This window comes from Momordica charantia (assembly GCF_013281855.1).
Source record: "Momordica charantia cultivar OHB3-1 chromosome 11 unlocalized genomic scaffold, Mcharantia_2.0 BLBB01000011.1, whole genome shotgun sequence".
NCBI classification, from domain to species: Eukaryota; Viridiplantae; Streptophyta; class Magnoliopsida; order Cucurbitales; family Cucurbitaceae; genus Momordica; species Momordica charantia.
The window spans coordinates 13,047,090-13,066,519 of NW_028275159.1; the positions used below are offsets into that span (position 1 = coordinate 13,047,090).

The following is a 19,430-nucleotide window of genomic DNA, read 5'->3' on the forward strand; positions in this document are numbered from 1 at the left end:
TGAAATGTTCAAATTGCTCAATGGATTATATGTATAGTGATACATTATAATATATAGTTAATTCTAATTGAAACTATATATTATGAGAGAAATTATTTGAATGCGATTCAAATAAAATTAATATGAATAAGGTTTATATTAAAACTATAGGTTAAAAATAATGTGCATAAGATGTACATTACAACTATAAGTTATACGAGAGAAATGCTATTGAATATGATTCTATTTATGTGATAAATAATTAAGTGTTAATTATTTGGTTTCTATTAATTTATTATTAATTAGATTAATAATTAATTAACATTTATTAATTAATATGATTAATTATTAATTATATATATATTAATTATTATATATATATTAATTATTAATTATTAATATTAATATTAACACACCCCTACTTAATTGCAGGGGAGTGGGGAGAACTCCCCACGTCATAACTAGTTATTGCAGAATGGTTCTACAAGATAACCAATGTTTATGCAGGAACTTGCACAACGGTTCTTCACGAATCGAGCTCGAACCCGGTCTCCGGTTCCGACCTGAATACTAGAGTGGACCTGCACAAGAGGGTAAGCACTCCGACGCTCAAGTCAGTATAGATCGGACTCCTTATTTAGTTCGAGGTGAGATTCGATACCTGAGCATGAAATGAAGCCCTCTATTTATAGGTGACGGATCCGACAGCACTCACGACCGGCGGTTACATGTCTTTTCTCATGTCGGACCTGTCGGGTTCCGAGCAGGTCGGACCCCAGTCAGGTCGAACTTTGGTGCCCATACTTCATCTTTTAAGGGGCAAACCCGGTCACCTCGGCGGGGCCGAGGTTGACCTAAGCAATCCTTTTTATCTAATATCTTCAAACACGAATAAGGATCCTCCACGTATCTTGGGTATCTTTACCCCCCAAACATTGGCCCCCTCTCTGTCAGGTTCGATCTCGACCTGGCAGAGAAGTTCATTCGAATTTATTTTTGGACACGTGGAGACTTTTTATTTGTAAAGGGAATATGATCGTTGCGGAAGACGTTTCGACCTGCCAGGTTGTCGGAGCACTTAAGCGTTTCGCCGTTGCGTATCCCGAGAAGATCTTAGCCGCTCGTTGTTTACACGTGTACGGTGCGGGGTTTTTTCGATCAGCTATAAATAGTCCCGAAACTTCAGGTCAAACTTTACGTTTCCTGAATTTCTGGAGTTCGACCTGAAAGCAGCTCGAACCCATTCTGTAGGTCAGTCGCTTTTCCTTGCTTTTACTCTTCTTTCAGACATGGTAGTTTTCTTTTCTTCCCCCTCCAGTAGCGATAGTCTGGGTAGTTTAGGTCGGACAATAAGTAGTTCGCCCCCCAAACCAAGTGACTTTGGGGAGGTCTTAGCTCGTAGGTTAGAGTCCGAGCTTGAAGAAATAGAGAACTTTAGGTTCTCAGATGACGGAGAGGACAGTGATACCTCCACCTCGGGCCAGGGTCTGGAGTACCCTTCTAGGATGCCCGAGCATTATCTTGGACCCCTTCGTAGGGGGTTTAACATTCCGAATGACATCCTCCTTAGGATTCCGGAGGAAGGGGAAAGAGCTGACAATCCTCCAGAGGGATGGATCACTTTTTATTTGAAAATGTTTGAGTACGGCCTCAGACTTCCTCTTCATCCCTTTGCTCAGGAGTTCTTAAACCGAACTGGACTGGCTCCTGCTCAAGTGGTCCCCAATGGGTGGGGTGTCATTTTGCTTTAGCCATTCTTTTTTGGTTGCGAGCTCGGGATGAGGAGGAGGCCGAGCTGCTAAGTGTTGACCAGCTCCTTGGGTGTTTTGAGGCTAAGAGGATAGCCAAAAAACCAGGTCGGTACTATATGTGTGCGAGGAAAGGCGCATGTGGCATAGTTAAGGGGCCGACCTCCATCAAGGGATGGGTAGGAAAGTGGTTCTTTGCCTCGGGAGAGTGGCTGGCAAAGGATGAGTCAGGTCGTCCCTTCTTTGACGTGCCTGCTAGGTTTGGAACCTAGGTATGAAGTCTTTCTTGTTTTCTTTTTTCTTTCAGCTTCTTGATATTCACATCTAACTCGGACCTTTTGTTTACTTTGTGCAGTATCAATCAAGCCGATTCTCGAGCTCGATTAAGCCACTTTTGACACCCTCAAATTCTACAAGGACAACTTCCCAAGGGGCCGGAAGATCGGGACCTTGGTCACCGACAAGCTGCTGTTAGAATCAGGGCTATTGGACTATAATCCTTTAGTTCGTCCAATTGAAGCTTCGAGGCCAAACTCCGAGCTCGGTAAGTCGTGTTCGATCTCAATCTCAATTTTAGTTTCAAGTTTTTACTTCTAACATTTCATCTTATCCGTATTGCAGCCATGGTGTGTGGATTCACGAGCAGCGTGAAACGTAAGTCTAAGGGTCGTTCTCACGCCCTTAAGACAGTCTAAAACTCTGACCCAGTTACTCCTACTGTTGATCAGAATGCAGCTCAGGACCAGGCGGGTCCATCTTCTGCAGCTCCAACTCTGGTGATTGAGTTGGATTCTACCGGGGAGCGCTCCAGGGAGAAGCGCTCGATGAGCGAGTCCGAGGCCCTGGACGTGTCACCTCTTCGTGAGGTGAGAGAGGGCTCTCCTCTGAAGAGGAGGAAGAAGAAGAAGAAGACTACCTCCTCCTTGGAGGTTGGACCTCGTGGCCCCCTGCCTTCAAGCCACGCCGACCTCGTAGACGACCCTGAAGCTCGGATGGGGGGCACATCCGACGTGAAGATGCGGTTCAGAATGGAACCGTCGAGCTCCGGGGTGAAAGACCAGGTGTCACGCATCTCGGCTGCCTGCTTGGATCGCTGTTTTAGGAGAGCCTCCAAGTTTGTGAGCGACCCAGGGTCCGTGCTGCAGCGGACTATTGACCACGCCGTCGAGGTAAGACCTACTCTTTAGCACTTATTTTGTCGTCTTATAGCTTGATTTGGTCTAACATGTGCTCGCCTTCTATGTCTTACAGGCGTTCACTGCCTCCATCCATTCAGCAGTCATGATCAAGGCCGAGCTGGATGGAAGGGAGGCCTTGGCAGCGAAGGAGAGGGAGAATTCATCTGCTGCCTTGGAGGCTGCCACTACGCTCAAGGGCGAGCTGCTGAAGGCTCGGAGCGAGGTGGACATACTGAGGGCTAAGGTTGAAGCTAAAGCCGAGCTGCTGAAGAGGGAGGATGAAAGGCACAAGGCCCACCTCCGAGCTGCCCACGCTATCACTAAGGGGCTGGAGAAGGAGAAGTTCCAACTCCTTAAAGAGAAGGACGACCTGCTCCAGGCCTTCGAAGGGAAAGACGCTACAATTGGGCGTCTTACTGCCGAGTTAAAGGCGGAGAATGAGCGCCTTTCTAATGGAACTCTTCTTGAAGCAGCCTTCAGGCAACACCCAGATTTTGACGGGTTTGCCAAGGACTTCAGCGACGCAGGCTTCAAATTCCTGATGAAGGGGATTGCTGCTGACATGCCACACCTCCAAGTCGACCTCGGCGATCTGAAGAAGAGGTACGCTGAGAAATGGGCTTCTGGGCCTAATGGCACCCCAAGTCCTACATCCCTGGTGGACAAATATGTCAGAGATCTGGACTCTGACTACTCCGACCTGGAGGAAGACGAGGTCCCAAGTCAGGAACCTACTGAGGTCGGCACCACCCAAGAGGGAGTCCCTTCCCAGCAGAACGAATCTCAGAAGGTCAACCTTCTAGGTTCTCAAGGCGAGCTATCTTCTCACCTCGGGAGCGGCTGAGTCTTCTCTTTAGTTAGTTTTTTTTTCCCCTTTTTTTTTGTAAGCCTTTGGGCTGGGCTACAAGGTATACAAGCCTTGGCTCTGCCCATTTTGATTAATGAAATTTCCAATTCTCCATTTCTATTTGTTCTTCTGCTACTTCTTCTTTTAGACTTTTAATCTTGCTTTTGCAGGTTGGAACTTACAAATGAATAAATTCATCTCGTACCTCTTACCTAAGGTTTGAATTTGAGAGTTTCTTTTATTAATCTTTAATATTTCTCCTCGAACTCGGAAGTCCGAAAAAACACTAAGCAATTGGAACTTTCTACATCGCACCTTTAACTTGTACGTTCAAAGGGTTGAATTTTGTGTCCATAGTTAGTATTCACATCGCACCTCGAACCCGTAGGTTTAGAGGATTGAATTTCTTGAACCTTCAACATCGCACCTTTAACTTAAGCGTTCAAAGGATTGAATTTTGGTTCGTAATTGATTTTGAATCACACCTCGAACCCGTGGGTTTTGAGAATCGAATTTGATCAATTTTTGCCCTTAATTTGCCGATTTTAAGTCTTATGGGAGTCCATGGCCCCCATTTAATTTCTAATCGAACTCGGAGTTATAAAATTAAATCACTTTGTTTATTAAAAGTTCTGCCTCTTGAAAATTTTGACAAGCCCATTTTGGGTCTATTTTGACATTTCAAGGGTAATATCGTTTCAAGTGCTCTGCGTTCCATGGATGCGCAAGCACTTTTCCCTCCAGATCGGCCAGCATATAAGTTCCAGGTCGGACTATGCCTTTGACTTCGAATGGTCCCTCTCAACTTGGGCCGAGAGTGCCAACATGACTCTGAATTTTCCTTAAGACCAAATTTCCGACTTGGAAGCTTCGAGGTCGAACTCGGGCATTGTAATGTCTGGCCATTCTGTTCTGATACTCTGCTAAGCGCAGCTGAGCCATTTCCCTTTTCCCTTCCAATAAGTCCAGGTTAAGGAGTAGCTCTTCCTCGTTCTTTGCTGGCTCGTACTGTTCTACCCTGTCTGTTGGTATGCCGATCTCGACTGGTACAACAGCTTCGGAACCAAAGGCTAGCGAGAACGGAGTTTCGCCAGTTGACTCCCTTGGGGTGGTTCGATATGACCACAAAACTTCAGGTAGCTCCTCGGCCCATCTTCCCTTTCTGAAGTCCAACCTTAGCTTGAGTCCTCGCTTTATGATCTTGTTTACCACTTCGACTTGTCCATTCGCTTTTGGATGCGCAGGGGACGAACTGAGGTGGCTTATACCAAGTTTTCTGCAAAAGTCCTTGAACTTTGCATTGTCAAATTGTTTTCCGTTGTCCGTCACAATAGCATTGGGTATGCCAAAGCGGCACACAATGTTTGTCCATATGAACGACGTGACTCTGGACTCTGTGATGTGGGATAGTGTCTCGGCTTCAGCCCACTTAGTGAAGTAGTCCACAGCGACAACGGCGAACTTTGTTTGTCCTTTGCCCAGAGGAAAAGAACCTATGATGTCCACCCCCCATTGCGCAAATGGCCATGGGGCCGAGATGGGGGTGAGCAGTTCGGGAGGTTGATGGATAATGTTTGCGAAACGCTGGCAATTGTCACAAGCTTTCACAAACTTCTTTGCATCCTGCTCAACACTGGGCCAATAGTACCCTTGTCGAACCACCTTGGCCGACAACGACCTGGCGCCAGAGTGGTTTCCACACACCCCTTCATGAACTTCCCTAAGAATGTAAAGGCCTTTTTCGGGAGTCACACACTTGAGGAGAGGCAGGGAGAAGCCACGTCGGTACAACATTCCTTCTCGGAGTGTGAACCGAGCTGCTCTTCGCGCCATCTTCTTTTGCTCCTTCGGATCTTGCGGTGGGTTTCCTTTGATGAACTCCACGATTGGGTCCATCCAAGTGAGTGGTGGAGCATAAACCTCCATTACATCTGGCTCCAAGATTGAAGGAGTGTCCAAGATTTCGACCGGAACCGATCTAGCCAGGTCGGTCTCGTATGCTGATGCCAATTTGGCTAAGGCATCTGCATTAGAGTTTTCAGATCTTGGAACTTGACTCACCTCGTAAGTCCCGAACTGGGCGAGGTGCGATCTGACCTTGCTTAGATATTTTTCCATTCAGGGGTCCTTCGCTTGGTACTCCTCCTTGATCTGATTTACAACTAGCTGGGAGTCACTAAAGACCTTAATGTGGTTGGCCCCCAGTCCTTTGGCAACGCGCAGGCCTGCTAGAAGTGCTTCGTACTCGGCCTCATTATTTTACGTCCGAAAGTTGAACCGCAGAGCATATTCGAATCGCTCACCTCCTGGTGCGAGCAAGAGGATTCCTGCCCCACACCCCTTCTCGTTGGAAGATCCATCAACGTAGATCGTCCAAGGGAGGTCGGACTTGGCCAACTGAGGTGGTGGAGTGAGCTCTGCGATAAAATCAGCCACTGCTTGCCCTTTCATCGCAGTTCTAGGCTCAAACTGGATGTCGTACTCGCTCAATTCCATTGCCTACTTCATCAGACGACCTGACGTTTCAAGCTTACTGAAGATGTTCCTCAGGGGCAAGTTTGTAAGTACTATAACAGTGTGCGCTAGGAAGTACGACCTAAGTCTTCGGGCTGAGGTGACTAAAGCGAGGGCCAGCTTCTCCATTTGGGGATATCTGGTCTCGGCCTCGGTCATGGCCTTACTGGTGTAATAAACGGGGCTTTGGCTAGCACCCTCCTACTTGATCAGTGCCGAGCTGACGGCGCTAGCAGATACCGCCAGGTACAAATGGAGCTTTTCCCCTGGTAATGGCTTTGCGAGTAGAGGTGCCGAGCAGAGATAGTCTTTTAACTGCCCTAGCGCTTGCTCACACTCTTCCGTCCATTCGAACGGTCCCTTCTTCCTAAGAACTTTGAAGAACGGAAGACACATGTCCGTCGATCTTGACACGAACCTATTCAAGGCTGCAATCCTGCCATTGAGGCACTGAAGCCGCTTTAGAGTCTTGGGTGCCTCCATCTCGAGCACGGCCTTTATCTTCTCTGGGTTAGCCTCAATCCCACGGTTATTTACCATAAAACCAAGGAATTTTCCCGAGGAGACTCCGAAAGCGCACTTGGTCGGATTGAGCTTCATTTGGTACTTGCGTAGCACTCCAAAGGCTTCGGTCAGATCGGAAAGATGCGACTTTGACTGCTTGCTCTTGACAAGCATGTCGTCCACGTACACTTCCATATTCCGACCGATCTGCTTGGCAAACATTTTGTTCACCATCCTTTGGTAGGTCGCACCCGCATTCTTTAGGCCAAAAGGCATCACCTTGTAGCAGTACAGACCTTGGTCTGTTATGAACGCGGTGTGATCTTGGTCTGGCAAATGCATCTTAATTTGGTTGTATCCGGAGTAGGCATCCATGAAGGTGAGTAGCTCGTGCCCGGCTGTTGCGTCCACGAGCTGGTCGATCCTTGGAAGGGGGAAGCAATCTTTTGAGCACGCCTTATTTAAATTTGTAAAGTCCACGCACATCCTCCACTTCCCGTTGGATTTTTTAACTAATACAACGTTAGAGAGCCACTCAGGATACAGAATTTCTCGTATATATTCAGCTTTTAAGAGTTTGTTTACTTCCTCAACAATTACATCACTCCTCTCTTTATTTACAGGTCTTCTTTTTTGCTTTACAGGTCGGAATGATGGATCTATGTTGAGGCGATGCACCATGATCTTCGGGTCGATACCAGGCATGTCCTCGTGAGACCATGCGAAGACGTCCGAGTTAGACCTGAGGAAGTTGATCAGTTCTTCCCTGTCAGTGGCCCCCAGCTTGGTTCCTATGCTTATTTGTTTTTCGGGGCTAAGTAAAGGAACAAGCTTGAGCTCTTCTGTTGGCGGGGAGAACTGCCTTTTGCCTTCCTTTGGCAGGTTGGCCTATGACTCCTGCAGCTTGCAACGATTGGTTTGTTCTTCCAGGGCGCATACCGCCGACCCTTTAAGCGCGGATGCATAACACTCCCGTGAGGTTTTTTGCTCACCTCGGACCGTGCCCACCCCATTCGCGGTTGAGTACTTCAAGACTTGATGCAGTGTGGAGGGGACGACCCGAAATGAGTGGATGATGGGTCTCCCGAAAATGGCGTTATAGGCCGATCTGTCGTCGATCACTACGAACTCGGCCATCTGCGTTACTTGGGTAGCATCTTGCCCGATAGTTACCGGCAGGTCGATGCACCCTTCTGGGGAGACCGATTCTCCAGAGAATCCAACCAACGGTGTTGGACTTTTCTTCAATTGTGACCTGGTCCATCCCAATGTTAGATATGTTGGGAGGGACAAGATGTTTGGCAGATGCGCCTCCGTCAACCAATACTCTTCGGACCAGGACGTGATCAATGAGAGGGGCAATCACGAGTGCGTCATTGTGAGGCAAGTGGACCCCCTCCAGGTCGGCGTCGCCGAAAGTGATGGAGCAAGTGGGCTTCTGCTCCCTGATGATGCATACCTCGCGCCTGGCCTCGCGAGCTAGCTCCTTCCTCTTGTTTCTGGACTGGCCCCCGCTCGGACCTCCGAAAATAGTATTGATGACCGCAGGTCGGTCCTCTCGTCGAGGCGGCGTTCTTGAACGCTTCCTCTCTTCTTTCTTTTCGACCGAGTTAGACCTCGGTTTGCCCACGAATTTTTTGAAGTAGCCATCTTGAATGAGGTCTTCAATCTGGCGTTTTAACTCCCAACAATTTGACGTATTGTGGCTGTGATCGCGATGAAAACGGCAATACTTATCTTTGTTGCGCTTTTCTAGGTCTCCTCGGAGCTTCTCAGGTCGCTTGAGGAGCTTTTCCATCCCGCTCTCCTTGATGTTCGTGAGTATCTCGGAGATGGAGATGGAGATGGTGGTTGGGGTGTACCGTTCATAAGGTCGGCTCCGGGTAGGGCCGCTCTCCGACCTACGGTACTCTGTTCTGCTACTGGAGGAGGATGGTCCCTTATCTTTGGACCTGACATCAGTTCTCCTCTTCTCCTGGCTGAGTTTTTTCTGATCGATCTGCTTTCCAGGTCGGCCAGTCTTGGTTCGGAGGAGCTCCTGCCCATCAATGACTTTCTTCGCCTTTTGCAATACTTTGGCGAAGGTGGCTGGAGCCTCCTCTCCAAGTTTTATGGTTAAGGTCTCATCGGCCAAGCCAGTGAGGAAGTAGCACATGGCCGAATCGTCGGAGCAGTGCACGACCTTCAGCTGCTCCTTCTGGAACCTTGTGACATATTCTCTCACGTCTCTCCTTCCTTCTGCCTGATGGTGGCAAGGTGAGTCGCTGTCTTTCTGTCATAGTGCCGAGAAAAGAACTGACTGATGAACTCCTTCCTTAGCTGGGAGTAGGTTGAGATCGACCTGGCCGGCAGTCTTCGGTACCACAGGTGCGCGCTGTCGGTGAGCGCGATCTGGAAGGCGCGGCATTTGATTGCGTCTGTGCCGCTTGAAAGTCCATGAGGCCTTAAAAGACCTCAACGTAGTCTTTAGGATCCTTAGACCCATCATATGACTTCATAGTGGGAGTTTTGAACTTTGGAAGGATTGGAGCTTCCATAATATCCGAGGTGAATGGCGATTCTCCCAAGTCGCCATCGTCAAACGAGCTATCCTTCTTCTCACACCTGGCTTTAAGTGCCTCGACCTGCTCATCGAACCTGTGTTTCATCAGGTCGAACTCTTCCCTGGTGATCACAGCTTCTGGTGTTAGGGGCTTATACTTTGACTGAGCCTTAAGGTCGGAGTTGGAGAACTCTCGGGAGTAGGACGGAGAATCTTCCGGTTCCCGAGAGGCTTTCTTCTTCTTATCAGTGAGGTGCTTTCTAAGATCATTGTCTCGCAAGCTGTAATCCACCCCTTCATTGTTAGGAATGGGCTCGTGATTGCCAAGTTGGATAGATGAAGCTCCCTTTTCACCGGGTGCGCCCGGGGCTATAGAGGGAGATGCAGTTCGGTTAGCACGCGTTGCCTCGGCGTACATTTCTTCCATTGTGCGCAACCGATGGCGCATATCATCCAACTCGCGCTGGAGAGTAGACAGAGCTTCAGGGTCTGCTGCCTGGTTGGCCCTTTGGGAGGTCTTTCTCGACGTCCCTCCTCGGCCTCTGTTGGCTTTTGAGGGTTTCGGGTGAGCAGGTGGTAGCTCTTGGTTCGCATGGCGGACAGATCTGCGCGGCAGATCTCCCTCTTGCCCTGCTCGGACCTGGTCCTCGACTATTCTTGCACCGAGGTCTCGCTGAGGGTCGTTATCAGCGTTCACACCCCTCTGTTCTGTCGTATTGACAGAGTTTGCTGGATGCACCATCTTTGCGTATATTTTTTTAGATCGGGATGACTTAAGCTGTCTCCCCACAGACGGCGTCAAATGTTTATGCAGGAACTTGCACAACGGTTCTTCACGAATCGAGCTCGAACCCGGTCTCCGGTTCCGACCTGAATACTAGAGTGGACCTGCACAAGAGGGTAAGCACTCCGACGCTCAAGTCAGTATAGATCGGACTCCTTATTTAGTTCGAGGTGAGATTCGACACCTGAGCATGAAATGAAGCCCTCTATTTATAGGTGACGGATCCGACAGCACTCACGACCGGCGGTTACATGTCTTTTCTCATGTCGGACCTGTCAGGTTCCGAGCAGATCGGACCCCAGTTAGGTCGAACTTTGGTGCCCATACTTCATCTTTTAAAGGGTAAACTCGGTCACCTCGACGGGGCCGAGGTGGACCTAAGCAATCCTTTTTATCTAATTTCTTCAAACACGAATAAGGATCCTCCACGTATCTTGGGTATCTTTACCCCCCAAACAATAACCATTCCCCAACGAAGAAACTCTTGTGCTGAACACACTCTCTCAATCCCTCTTGTTCAAAACAAACGCTCCCACAAGCAACGATCTCGTACCCAGAGGATAGCACGGAAGATCATTTGGTGGTGTTCGAGAGATTGAATCGTTAAAGAATTCTTCAAAGTTAAGAGAAAACATTTTCCCCTGTATTTCACATCTTTGCACTTTTGATTTTGTTTCTAAAAATTGATGAACAAAGATCCGCTTTCGCTCTAGGATTCACATCCCACCAGTCTCTAGAGTGGCAACGGACTTAGGTGGGAGGCCAAGTCATTAGTGAATAAGCTTTCCTTCAAGAATCGTTAGGTGCAAGTGAAGAAGGAAGCATTGGGGACCACTTAGTTCGAGCGAGAACACGTTGTTGTGTCTCTTACGTCTGGGAGACAAGACCACGTAGGATTGCTCAGTCTCAGAGCAATCACAAATAGAGCCTTTGTTGGTGTCAATAAGATGCTAGAAGTTGTCGGTGCAGTGGGAGTTGAGCCTTGGTTGGTGCCAAGAAGATGCTAGAAGCTGTCGGTGCAGTGAGAGTTGAGCCTTGGTTGGTGCCGATAAGACGTTGATCAGTTAGAAGTTGTTGTGCAGCCAAAACTGAGTAATGAGAGACACTGTTGGTGCAATGGGAGGCAAGATTGTTGTTTTGTCAAGTGGGAGATTGTTACGATTATTTGGAGCCAAAATAAAAGAAAAAAAAATTGCAAGTTAATTGGGCCAATAAATCACAAGGCCTAATTTAACCTTAGTCTCCTACCATTATAAGGTTTTTTAAACCCATCCATGAAGCAAATAAAAATTGGCAAACCGTGGGAAAGTGTTTTTTAGGTGTTATTGCACAAACACTTTGAGAGGCATCAGGGCAGTAGGCAAGGCAAAGAAAGAAGACGAGATCCCAGAGTTGTAATGCATCGTGGCAACCAAATCTCGTGAGTATTGTGAGGTTTTTCATTCTTGTATTTCCTAGGATTGTATTGTTGTAGTTCCTAGAAGCTAGGTGGCTTTTGTCGAGGCCCCTAGAATTGAGAGATTTGTATTGCCCATATTTATCCCATAATCATAGTAGAACCCGCATTTGAGCCGAAGACTGGACTTAGTCCACAGTTACGTGAACCATTATAAATTCTCTGTGTTGTTTGTACGCTTTCCCTATGTTTTCTCTTATTATTGTGGTTCACTGACAAACTGTGGAAGAAGAAAATATTATTGATAATTAATTTTCTCAACACTTCTCCTTATTGATGTATGTTGATTATTGGAGTTTTTGGCAACTATGATCATATTAGATATCAGATAACGAGTGTATGAGTTTATGAGTGGAGAGGAGAGAGATCCTATTTTCTCTTTTATTAAAAAAAGAAAAAAGAAAATTGGTCCCACCAGCAATTATGTTATAAAATATGCCACATTATTTTTCTATTATGTTGACTGACAATCAACCTTAAGACTGAAAGTGTAAGATTTTGAAACCTAGGTACTGTCCTACATCTCAAGACCAGAAAAGATCCCCAAGTATTTTGCAAAAAAGACATAAATGTAAAAACTTTTGTATTAAGTATTTAGTGATGTGCTATGATACAAAAATTATATATATTAATGATATACTTTATATAGTATATCAATTATAGATTTTATCAATGGTATAAAAATGGTACATCCTTATATTCATATATCAATGATAAAAAAAAAATTTAAATGATAAAAAAAAATTGTATATAAATGATATACTTTATATTAGTATATCAATAATATATATTTTCACATAAATAAATGTATCATTCATACATTTATATTCAATATATTGATGATATACTTTACCGATCACAAAAAATGACATATAAAACACGAGAGAAAATTGTCATATTTATAAATTAATTTTCTATACCAAAAATTGCAAATATGATATTTGCCATCCATTATAATTTTCCTAATAAATATATATAAATTATATAACTCATCAATTATTATATAAATGAACTATTATTATTAAAGTTATTATATTTGCAATTACTTTTTAAAAATATTATATTCTCTCTTATAAAAATATATATTTACAAATATTTTAGAAAACAAAGCTACCCATTCATTTGCTTTTTCCTTTTTTTCAAGCCACCAAACACAACAATAGAATGATCATGATACTTTTTCATCCTCAGCTCTAAAATTCTCATCTAATACATTAATAATATAAATTCTCATTTTCAACAAAATCAATTGAAGAAGCTACCAGGACCATGGTCATCATCATCTATTTTTAGATTTCACAGGAACTCCTTTGTACATCTCCACGCGCTCCTTCAATGCATCTCGTCTCGGCCGAGCGAGCTTGTTGTTAGGATCGAAAAGAAGAACTTCTTCGAACGCTTTCAGAGCCGACTTGTATTCTTTCTTCTTCTCATATGCATCCCCAAGATTGTTCCAGGCTGTAACATATCCAGGTTGAAGCTTCACAGCAGTTTCAAACTGGGTAATTCCCTTGTCAAGCTTATCATCACGCACGTAACTGACCCCGAGCGCATTGTAAACCTGCAAAATATACGATAGAAATGACACCGATGAGACCATTAATATCGACACCTAATCTACTCAACTAGTTCTTAGCTTCGAATCATCTTTATGGAGTTTCAGTCAATAGATTCCCACTCGGCATTGTTTGTAAAATAACATGTAAGTAAAGAGAATAGAAGTAGAGAATCAGTCTATCCGTTCAGACTAGTATATATTGACCGCTGATGCAACTCAACACCGAGACTAGCAACTAAATTACCGATTGAGTGATTTCACAATCTAAGCCACCTTCCTTAACTACCTGACCTTACTTTGCATCCTTCACCATCCTTTAATTTTTAATAGCTCTACTACGATACTTTGTAACTTTACAGTTACAATAATCTATTTCTCACTGTATTACTTTAGCATAGCCTTCGCCACTTCAGAATAGCCCTTCTTTTGTCCTTCGTTTTTAAATTTGAGAGAATGAAGGCTGGAATTAACTATTTGTATAGGATGAACCAGCATGAGAAACACATAAGCCATGATTTTAAAATTAGGTTTCAAATATAAAACACCTAAAAATCTGAAATTTGATGAAGAAAATAACATATACTAATAAACAAGACAGGGACTAGTATTCTCGATGAATGTACATACTAATCACCCATCGATCTTCACGGCTAAAACTGATCAAAGTAAATTAGAGAATTGAACTTTATACTACATGATAGGACGTTCCAGATTTCTAAGATTCAGAATTCAGTGAGGGACAGTATCAAACCTGTGCAAGATCTTGATCGTCCCCGTCCCACTTGTCAATTGCCTGAAGCAAAAACTTTGTTGCAGCAGGATAGAATTTCCTCCTCAGCATCACTGCACCAAGTTCAAAATATTCCATAGCACTGGCATCACCACTTCTCACCTGTTCCTGTAACCAACAAATAATAGAGGGGAAGCGGAGTGCAACTGGTTAGCAAAGCTAGACTATCGATTCCTCCACTGATCACCCACTTAGGGAGACGGTGTCCAAATGCATATTTTTCTTTCTACAGCTAACGAGGCGTGCAAAGACTTGGTAGATAGACGTAAAATTTGAACCATGAATTCACTCATCAAATAACATGATCTATAAATGTGGACCCTTACTTGCAGTTCTTTAGCAGAAAGATCGAGTTCTCTACGAACAAGGACTTGACGCACAACGAAGAAGGTTCCGACCCCAAGAAGACCTAATAGTAATAGAAGATAAGATAGCTGTATTCCTAATTCAAATAACTCCCCGATCTCGAAAACCGCATTTGTTCTGATGTCTTCCCTAGCAAATGCTGCTTCAGCAGATATCAGCCATAAAAATTGCCCTGATGAGAAAGCAGATACAAATACTCCTAGGCCTTTTTCTGGTTGACATTCTGCAAAACCGAAAAACGCTCTTCAAACATTCAACACTAAATGATATTATGCAATAACATAAACCATGTCCGAGTACTAGTCGAGCTAATTATTTTTCGTTCATACTATCATTCTTTCAAGTGAAATATCTCAAGGGATTCATTTCATAGGAATGAGAATTTTCTTTTTTCGTTTCAAGGAAAAATCTTAACCCTTCCCTTGCTATGTTTCCATCTATAAAGGAGGTTTTGCAGGATTCCAACAATGTCAAAATGTGTTTGCACCATATTACCCTTATCAAGATTTAACTATACCATGGAGCTTGTTTAGTAATGTTTTCGTTTCTTGTTTCTTATTTCTCGTTTCCAGCATTTGAAAAACATAAATGTTTGGTTTCTCATTTTTTCCAAAAGTGGGCAGAAATTTTGAAAACAACAAATCAAGTCTTTGTTTTTTTTGTTATCATTTCCAGTTTTTTTCAAAAGATAAATAAAAGTATTATATTATCATTATTGACTTATAAAATGAAAAATTAAAATTTAAAAATAAATATAACATAAAGATTTGAGTATTTAATTTAAAAAATTATTGTTTACATAAAAATTTTATTTTTTTTAATTTAAAATTTTAGAGAACAAACACAAAATTGTTAAAACAAAAAGAAAGAATAAGAAATAGTTACCACAAGTAATTTTGCTTTTCTTTATTAAAAGAAATAGAAATGAGAATGAGAAACAAAAAATTCCGTAACTATTTTTAGGCCTTGCCCTTTTGGATTAAAGCCCTTTTTTGTATAGCTACTAAGTTTTTTGTGGCTCCTTTTGTTGACCCTTTTTTTCTGCATGTCATTTTGTATTCTTTCTTTCCCTCCATGAAAGTTGCTTTTACCATTAAAAGAATTATAGAGTATAGAAACGAAAAATATAGTTGTAAAAATTACAAATATTTAAATATTTTCATACTGGTTAAAATATGTCAACCTAACCATAGCTCAGCTAATTAGAGCTCATATATTTTCGACCAAAAGAACGAAAATTCAAATCTTCACCCCACATGTTGTTGAACTCAACAAAGTAAAAATATGTTCTTATTATACCTATGAGGGAACAACGTTCTTAACAAACGTTTTTTTTTTTATTTTTTTTATAAGAAATCATTCTTTCATTGAGAAAAATAAAACGGATAACAAGAAGGGCATATAAAAAAACAGCCCAAGACGATGACACTCATTGAAGAAAAGGGCTCAAATCCAAAAGAATGACAGCTAACTTATAGTTACAAAAGACCTTAACAAACAGTAATTTTATACGGATTCTCAAGAGGAACTAAAATGAATGAAAATCCCATTACTTTTTCTGAGTAGTTTCCAGGAAAATAGTGTGCATCAGGTTGAAAACAGTGAATGAGATAATCTTAAATCAAGTTCTTTTTGTTGATGATATGAATATGAAACAGTTTTCAAACCTTGTCACAACTTTTGTGTTGTTACAATGGGTCACAAACTGGCAAAATAACTTCATTATCATGCAAATGATGCAAATTAAGAAGGGCAAGCGACATGTCCATGGAGATATGGATCCATGGAATGTTCAAGAAATGTTACTATGATGTCCAACATGGAAACGAATAGGAGAGTGGGAGAATAAGACAAATTTGATGGGTTAAAGAAATCTCCTAAGAAGTACAGACATAGACACGAGACACAAATAGATACGTCAATTTCTGAAAAAATATGAAACAGTCACGTTGAAGACATGTTTTTAGAACATATGTGTATATATTGATTTATTTGATACATGTAAATTTAACATAAAAAACGGAATATACTTCAGTAAAAACATACAAAATCAAGTCGATTAACAATATTTGAAGAGCTTGAAGATATTTAAGGATTCGGTTGGTTGTCGCTAGGAGGGAAAGATGTCATCTTAATAGTTTAGGAATGTTGAATATATAAGGATTAGAATCTATTCTAGAACCTCTGTTTTTACTTTTTAGGTTCATGGGCTGGGATTTAATTTGTCTATTTATCCGTGACGAAGCAATGTCCAACTGTGTAAGTTGTGACTGAAATCAGGAAAAAAAAACATATAATAGACACATTTTTTAGCGTGACGGATATGTGGACACTGCCTAAAGTAGAGCGTTCGTGCTTCCCAGGACATCTCTAACAAATATCAAATCTAGTTTAAAGAGATACTGATAACATTGAGAACAAACATGTCTATATCTTAAACAAAGTCATAACCTTAACCTACAGATCACATGAACAGCCACGAAATTAATAAAAATAATTTGATTATCATGAAGTTGAATCGGAGAACAAATTACTCTTAAACATTGTCGATGTTTGAGATTCCATTGTCAATTCCTTTGAAACATCTGCCTTCATCCAGAGTGTAGGGAAAGAAAAAGAAGTTAATAACCAGACAATAGTTTGAAGATTTTTCAATAGAGAAAATTATACCAGTAATGAACATAAGATAGCAAAATTTATACACAACTTTTTACATATAGCACCCATATTGAGGAATTTACAATACTTAATGAGGTTTTCAAAGTGAGAGGAATGTGGCAGGGTGTAAGTGTAACACTGTTACCAAGTTTTGGAGGGTCGATAGGAGTGAAAGAGTTAACCATAAACATGTGGAAGGAGGATGTTTTTAGATTCAATCGAGATGAATGTTGCAGATTATTATGGTGTGAGAAAAAAAAAACCATTGATTTGGAAGCTTGTATTGAAGTAGAAAAGAACTAGTGTAGATTCATTCCTTGTGAAGTTCTGGATAAGAAAAAGAAGCAATCCAAGGTACTTTTTCCTAGGAAACTTTAATATGATAGGATCCAAATAGTTTTAATAGACTGAAAGATGAAAGGATAGAAGAACTATAATAATCCCCTAGTAATTCAAGGTACTTGGACAATCCCCTCTTGAGATCACTCTAGCCTAAACTACACTAAATAATTGGCCTTCATCCTTTCCCCCTCACCTTTTTTTTCTTTGATAACTTTTTTTTTTTTTTGTTAACTTGGAGTTGGAACTTTTGGAGGAGAGAGGCAGCCCAGTAGAAGTGTTAGTGTAAAAAATGTAGGCGAGGTGGGTCTAGAGAGGATTTCAATGGAAGAAAAAGAGGTGGAAGAAAGAAAGGTTTGGAACACGTTTGGATTCAGACATAAGAAGGACAGTTTGCTAAAAGAAAGAGAGAGTATGGAAATGTAGAGTTTTTAGAAACTTATTTTTGTTTACAAAATTTGGCTAAGAACTCAAGCTGGTTTTCAAGAAATGTGAACAACATATTTTGATATTGTGTAAACCAGCATAATTTTTAGAAACAGAACTAAAATGAAATTGTGACAAACAGATCCTAAGCTACTCTTTAAACAAATGCATACCTGAAGTTTATGAAACCGCCCAACATTCAGTCTACAGCCCTTTCTAAAGTTTCTCAAAACTGGTACGCCAAAATGATGCACGATCTTCTGCGCAGGAACAACATCATTAGAAGAGATTGAAACGGTAAAAATTTTCATTAGAGAACAGACTTGAAAAGGACAGAAAGGAAGGTCTATATTACGCAGTTCCATGGCCGCGCATATTATCCAGAATTTCCCATCATCTCGAGACCATGAGACAAGTTTTATACTTAAATGAACAAAAACAGAGTCTACATGCTCTAAGAAGTTCTAAGAGTGAGCTACTTTCAAAACGGTGAAAAGTGATTTTGAAAATTCTAAGGGTGTGTTTGGGAGCACGCCAAAATCACTTTTTGAAATTGTCAAAATCACATCAATTTTCATTATCATATTTGGTAAATTTGAAAATTGATTTTAGAAAAGCTTCCAATCACATTAAATTGATTTTTAAGATATCACTTATACGGTGATTTTGGAAAATCAATGGCTCTGAAATCTCTTTTTTCAAAATCACTAATTCTACCGTCACTCCCAAATAGCACTTTCGGTGCTTCTTCCAAAAGTTTGTGTATAAAAATGCTTTACTTAAAATCACTACTCTAAAAAAACATCCCAAACTCACTCTAAATTTCACCTTTTCCAAATTTTTCTGTGGAAACACGGCAGCAGGTGAGGAGATTTCATTTCATACTTTCACAAATTGGAGTTCAGGGTAGAAATCCATAAAGGGTTTGTCTCAAAAATAATTCATGAACGAAATCCAGTAACGAAACACGAGAGTTCAAGAACAGAATTCGGATTTCCACCCACACCTTTCCAGGTTCCTCAAATATCAACCAGAATTTAAAAACTGAAGCCCACCAGTACAACAAACGAACACCTCATATTTGGTAAATTAAAAAAAAAAAAAAAAAACAGCAACATCCATGAGAGAAATCGGATCACACACAAGAAGCAAATAAGAAAGTTCACCTGAAGAACGAGATTCTGAGGCTTGAGCTGGAGAGACCCAAATGGTAGGAAGGAATGGGAAGGAGAAAAGGATGGCGAACGATGAAGAGACAAACTAGGCTGCAAAGCCATTTTGTGGGATTTGAGGCACTCAATTTGAAGTTTGTTAAAATGGGAAGTTCTCCAAATTGGAGACCAAATTCTTCTCCAACTTTCTTGGTGTGAGTGCTGGAAGCACACTGCCCAGAAGATAATGGCAAAAATCAAATTAATAAAAGGCTGATTCTTTCCGTTGTTAGCCGTTTATTTTATCTGATGAAATCTGGACTGTTAATTTATCATCCGCATATATTTGAGAGAAAATAAATTCTATTTTAATTCATTTTATTTAAATACTATTTTAGTGTTCATTTTGGCATTTTTAAAATGTCTATTTTATTTAGTTGGAATGGCCAAAATAAATAGACCTTTTAAAAAATGGTCAAAACATTTTTCAAAAAAAAAATGTCAAAACATATTGTGTATTGTATATATGGTAAATGATATTTTTTTTTAGAATCTTAAATATTATTTTAGACAAATATACCTCTGTAACA

The 19,430-nt window shown here is 41.7% G+C and overlaps 1 protein-coding gene across 2 annotated transcripts; it reads right to left on the minus strand.

Moving 5' to 3' along the window:
- Nucleotides 1-12,647: 12,647 nt before the first annotated feature.
- On the minus strand, nt 12,648-19,085 carry LOC111024774 (Tetratricopeptide repeat (TPR)-like superfamily protein). Of its 2 annotated transcripts, none has more exons than XM_088120080.1 (6): nt 18,856-19,085; nt 17,863-17,946; nt 16,801-16,855; nt 14,227-14,489; nt 13,862-14,008; nt 12,648-13,113 (listed from the first exon to the last, which is right to left on the minus strand). In XM_088120080.1, exons 1-6 carry the CDS (start codon nt 18,964-18,966, stop codon nt 12,832-12,834), a joined length of 942 nt encoding a protein of 313 aa, XP_087976206.1. In that variant the 5' UTR covers nt 18,967-19,085; the 3' UTR covers nt 12,648-12,831. The 2 variants fall into 2 exon arrangements, with proteins under 2 accessions (XP_087976206.1, XP_087976205.1); XM_088120079.1 differs by having other exon boundaries at nt 17,863-17,949; nt 18,856-19,084.
- Nucleotides 19,086-19,430: the final 345 nt, after the last annotated feature.